Source organism: Physcomitrium patens, chromosome 2 (genome assembly GCF_059467195.1).
Source record: "Physcomitrium patens ecotype Gransden chromosome 2, ASM5946719v1, whole genome shotgun sequence".
NCBI classification, from domain to species: domain Eukaryota; kingdom Viridiplantae; phylum Streptophyta; class Bryopsida; order Funariales; family Funariaceae; genus Physcomitrium; species Physcomitrium patens.
In genome coordinates, this window is record NC_143411.1 from 23441543 (window position 1) to 23447450 (window position 5908).

The 5908-nt window shown below is 36.8% G+C and overlaps 1 protein-coding gene across 1 annotated transcript; it reads left to right on the forward strand.

The window, feature by feature from the left end:
- Positions 1-3792: 3792 nt before the first annotated feature.
- Positions 3793-5357, forward strand: LOC112279185 (seed lectin subunit I). The gene is made up of 2 exons (XM_024513376.3): positions 3793-4531; positions 4656-5357. The coding sequence occupies exons 1-2, from the start codon at positions 3899-3901 to the stop codon at positions 4914-4916; spliced, it is 894 nt and encodes a 297-aa protein (XP_024369144.1). The 5' UTR covers positions 3793-3898; the 3' UTR covers positions 4917-5357.
- The last annotated feature ends 551 nt before the right edge of the window (positions 5358-5908 follow it).

The window sequence follows — 5908 nt, forward strand, 5'->3', positions numbered from 1 at the left end:
GCATGTGCCCTACAAAGTCAACACATATTGAAGGTCCTATAGAATGTCGCCACGTAGCTCTTAGTTAGATAGTATATATAGAGACAAAAGTGAAGGCTTCTTCACTCTTGTCAACTCCTTTTTTGCTTCTAGTTTGTTTCAAGGATCTCTAGTTTTCTTGTCTTTTGGCAATAGCCATTCCAGTTTCTCTTTCAATATATATACTTGTTTATATATATTTTATTACCTCTCTTTGAGTGAATGCTCACTTGTTTGAATTGTTTTTTCATCGAGTTCTTGTCCTTGACACTTATGCATCAATGATACAAATATTTTGTCTGTGCCTTGTTATAGTTAATCCTCCTTCACTAATATAGAATGTCCTTATTTTGCTTCCAATAATATTTCCGAATTATTTCTTGGCAATCGGTTAGATTTTGTACATGCTCCTATATTACATCATGGATGGGATAACCTTTCCAAAAGACTTTTTGTTGAAATTGTAGACATCCATTGCCATAGTAAAGATAGTAATGCTCCAAAATGGTGTCTACTTCATACTTTTATTGATCATCAACTACAACAAGTAGTAGTGGTGGTAATTGGTATTGGTCCAAAAAGTGCCTTAGCTTCGTATGAAATTCTTTGAGTTGCACAAATCTTCTTAATAATGATAAGTTTTTTCTTACTCAAATAGACGTTTAAAATATATTGTATAATTTTGCATAAGCTTTGGCCTAAATAAATAAGATTTCAAAAACTTATAAAGTGTCATTATCTCAAGGACATGAATCTTGAAGAAAGAAAGTCCTCAATTCACTCTTGTATTACTAAAATGAACTAAAAAGTCACTCAATGATGATATAATATTAAACTAGAATGATTATTATCAAAAACAAGAAGACTAAAAAGTTTTAAAACAAGACTAAGGACTAAAAAGATGTTAACAAGAGTGAAGAAGGCTTCAATCTTGCATCCATACATACTCTTAACTAAGAGCTATGTAGCAATATCCTATACGACCTCCAAAACGTGTTGACTTTGCAAGACATTTATTTTAACTTGCAAGGCAAATTTTCTATATGTGTGCTACATAGTTAGCATATTCTACAAGCTACCAATACGTGGTTAACTTATTGACCAAGTTTCTAACCTATCAATCAATTAAAAATATATATAAAGTAAAAGCAACATCTATAAAGCTTCTAAGAAGCTTCTCTAAAAGATATTATGAAATTAATCTACTTTTATTTATTCCTACCTAATCATATAGGTATTTATTAGAATATGTATATATATCTGTGATATTATCCCCTTCTTCTAGGTACGAGTTCTATGAAGACCAATCATCATGTTTTGATAAAATCGAAAATGCGGCAAATTATATTTGCTACATACTTTTATCTTTGTTCTCTTCGAAGATAGTTGATATGTTCTCTCAGCCATTCATAGTATCTCATACTAAAAAAAGAAGACCACCATATTATTTGATCATTGTTGATGCCTTCATAACTTCAAATAAAATATTTGAAATACCATTTAGAACTGTTCCTATCTTTAATAAAATCACCAAACATCGAGAATTTTTTCTAAGGTTGTGATACCAAATACATTGTATCTTGTCATCTATTTGAAGAAAGACTTGTTATTCTTAAGAATCTTCATTTTGATTACATCGTTTTGATAAGTTAGCAAATGAAAGCTCTCGAGTTGAATTTGTTGGTTATTGGTTCTCCATTTTTTTAGCATCACAAATACACAAAAGTTATAAAAAAATATAGAAGATAGAGTGTTATCTTTTTTTGATCCGGTTTCTTTTATAGAAAAGATTTCCTATTCTTCATCTTGATTTTGATGGATGTCATTGATGAAAAGCTTCAACTCTCTTTATTTCATTTGCAAGTTTCTTTGCTAGCTCCTATGTGCATTCACTAGTATCATATCCATGCCAATAAATAAGATATTTCAACCTATTTTGGTGCTGCCTTGAATCTAAGATTTCTTCCTCCTTGAATACTTGATTATTAACTACTTTTATATGACGAGGTGGCATTTGTCTTCTTTTTTAAATATTCACTATCTTATAAGGCTTAAAAGAGATATGTGAAATACATGATGGATCTTTGTAGACTTTAGTAGATATAATCAATAAGCAATAGAGTTGACTTATTCACTAATAGAAAAAGGTCTAAACCTATGATAGTCTAATTTGTCAAAAAGACAAGTAGTCTTGATATTTTTGTTTCAAAAGATCTATTTATATTTTTAAAATTTTTATATGGCTATGATATTTTGAATTTCTTGCCATTTTTTTATAATTTTTTATTTTATTTTATTATGCTACTTCTTTGCCAAGCTCACCTATTTAAACTAAAAATTTGATTTTTTTTTTTTAATTGTGAATGTATAGAAATTGCAAGTTTTTACAAGAAGAATGTGTTTTAGTGGGAGTTGGATTTGAATCACAAATAAGGGATGTAATATGAGAGATGTGAAATATTATAATTTCATCTTTGTCTTTTAAAGATATATGTGAAGTATAAGGAGTGGGAAATAAAGAAATAAGAGTAAATTGCAAAGTTAATTGGAGATTGTGGATTAAAATGTCATCAAATATATTCTCTAAATCTGCCATAAAGAAAAGATTTAATGATATCTTAATGTCCATAATCATTTATAAACATAGGTACTAGAGACATTACTTCTTATTTTGAAGTGATTGAATTTCCATATATTGATAGAAAGAATCTAATTTCAATCCAATATACATCAAGTAATTAAAGCGTTATAATATGTTTGTTCAAAGTAAATAAGCTTATTTCTAGTATGCATGATAGATTTAAATATATGTTTGGAATACATATATTCAAAACAGTTTGAAGAAAGAAAATTAGCAAATGTATTTGTCTATAATTCTAAATGCATAGAAAAAAAAATAATCAAATGTATCCCGTTATTGATCTTAAGACCGAAAGTGTAAATCTATTTATAAACACAACATTAAATTCTCAAAAACATAACAAAGAATGATAAAGGAATTGTATTTGATTGGATTAGTGACACCCTTCCTTGAGGCCAAAAATATTTTAAAAATCAAATTTTCATTGTTGTTTTCCAAAGTTGACATAACTAAATGGAACTAAAAGCTTGCATTAAACTTGTATCACATGTTTCATCATAACACTTATCATATTCTACATAAACTTTCTGAGTATCTTTTTGCTGTGCAAAAAAAGAAGGCACAAAATAACTCAGTATGTAAAAATTGAGGACAGTATTTAAAAACAAATCTTGCCTCGACACAAATTTAAGTTGTGCAATTTGAAGCTAAACAGTATCAACAAATAGGCATACTACACACATACCACAATCCATCTAATCTTCCTCAGTCTGAGCTCTAAGGTTGGTGCAAATCAGGACCAGATTGCCAATACTTATTTAGCACAAAACAAAACTCTCCACCCCAATAAAAAGAAAGACATCAGTGGAGCACAAAACAAACATGCCACACTGCTACCACTGTGTTACAATATCCATAGAGGGTGAGGCATCTCCTCCATAGGAAGTGAAACATTCTATATCAAAAAAAATATAAAATAAAATAAATTTGCACATTTAAGACTTAAACAGGCATTATATATCCTCAGAAACATCAGGGAGTTGACAAAGAGGGTCCATTCGAGCGTCAGCATCGGGATGCAGCTCAGCGATTGCTGACTTTGAAGCCATCGCCGTTCCGGTCAAACTGGTAACAGGTCAACATCAGATTAGTATTTAAACCCTTGCCCGTTGAGGTGACCATAACCGCCTAGTCATCGAATCATATCCTGATTTTGCCAGGTCGAAGAAGAACAGAGAACTGCGCAGTCCAGGAATTTCGCAGGTGGGTTGTTGTGCGAGGACTCGATAGGAAGCCGCCATGGCTCGTGTGGGTGCCATCTTGCAGATCTGTCTCGCATTGTGCGTCCTTCTCCAAGTTTCTCTTGCTGCGGAGACTCCACCGCCGGCTGTGAAAATCTCCCTCCCGCCTTTCAACAACAAGTTCGTCTGTAGTATCGACCCAAAAGTTGCAGCCGACCCCAACAACATCTGCACCCCTGGAGTGGGGTTCAATCCTCCAGCACTGATCTTGTCCTACGACGATACCGTTATCTCCGCCCGCTACCAACACAAGACCCCTGTGCAGCTCTGGAAACGAAACTCCAAGTTCGTCGCTTCCTTCAAGGCCTTCTTCACCGTAAACTTCAACAGAGACGCCGAGTTCACCGTGCGGGAGCTCTTCAGCGGGGGCGGGATTGCGTTCGCCCTCACACCATCGCTGTCGGTGGCCGGAACTGGGGCGGAGTCCTTCGGATTGTTCCCCGTCGACTTGAAGACCGGGTCGTCGCTGAACGGAAAAAATACCAAGACCGTGGCCGTGGAGCTGGACATCTCTCGCGTCGAAAACGACGGCTTCGACCCCCAGATTCCCCACATCGGCCTCGACATCAACAGCGTGAAGTCGGTGAAGACCAAGTACTTGGGCGACCCCGCCACCGTCATCGATAAGAAGGTGCGAATGGGATCACAGCAGCACACCTGATCCTCTCCTTGAATGTCCACTTCTCAGCACCTCAGTTGCACTAGGGTTTCGATTCAGACCAGTCGTAGAATTTGCTAACCCGATGGCCGTGCAGATCGGCGTGTGGATTGAGTACGACGCATTGAAGAAGATCATCATGGTGTACACCCACGTAGTGAAGGATTCTCAGACACCCAAGCTAGCGAACCGGCAGCTCGCCATCAAGTATGTGGGCCTCGATCTGGCGAAGGAGGTGAAGGAGTTCTCGTACGTGGGATTCTCGTCGAGGGTGCCCGAAACTCCCAACGGCGTCTACATGCTCTACGACTTCACGTTCCAGACCGCCTGGGTCCAGGGCCAGACTGTCAACAAGTGAGCTGACCTGCGGTGCATTGTGTCGGCCGAAGAGTGCGAGGTCGGTGGCACCTACATTTCAAACCACGCGGCTGGTGGACCTCGAAACCTACGCCCCGCTCTGCACATGGTGTTATCCGCCGGGTGGTCATCGTGGTGGTTTTGTTAGGGTTAACGGTCACGAAGTGTTGCTTCTGTTGGGAAACAATGAAACTGATAGTATGGATAGAGTATCACAAGCAGTGGCGTAAGTTGGGTGTTTTGAAAGCATGATATTTGTATGGCAGAAGGATGTATTATAGGCACTTATCTTGAGTTAATGAAACAAACAAGATACAAATGGGAATGGGAAAAGGTGATGCAGCCCCATGTTGTTGTGTGCACATCACTCACCTGGATGTGTCCAAATTAAGCAAATCTGAGATGAGAACATGGAAAGATCCATTTGAAAGTCTTCTCTAAATTGGATCAGTGGTTGATCGAGTGGGATCGTATGAGGTTTCCTGAGATGTTCAGCATGGAACTGTGTTTATTATCATTGGATGCAAATGTTTTTGTTTACCAATAGTATGAAGTTTTCTATTGTGTTTGTGTATATGAGAAGCAGAGAAAAATAGAAGGTCGAAAATAGTGGCAGAGTCTAAATAAAAATGTTGTCAAGAAAACTCTTGGTGTTGTGGATTATGCTAAAAATAGTCTCTGAGCAAGACTAAGATGCTTTTGTGTTGCAGCTGGGGCAAGTTTAGCCTCTTTCTCATTCAATATATTGCTGAAAATTTTCAACTTTCCTTGTTTGCATCGAACTCTTAACACTCATCTTAGGTTGTGGTGATCATGGTGAGTAGGGGTGTAAAAGACTGTCTTGTAACTTAGGATGCAGAGTTTTAGGCTTGAAAGTGTGGTTGGAGGAGGAGTGGGGTCATTTTTGCCAACACTTTTGTTTGGCTGCTTGTTATTGTGTTGATCATTTTGATTGGTATAATAGCAACATACTGGTGATTGTGCTCAGCAGTG

Coding starts and splice junctions, on each gene's coding strand:
- LOC112279185 (XM_024513376.3), top strand. CDS start 3,899: ATGGCTCGTGTGGGTGCCATCTTGCAGATCTGTCTCGCATTGTGCGTC. Junction 4,532..4,655: donor CCACCGTCATCGATAAGAAG/GTGCGAATGGGA, acceptor ATGGCCGTGCAG/ATCGGCGTGTGGATTGAGTA.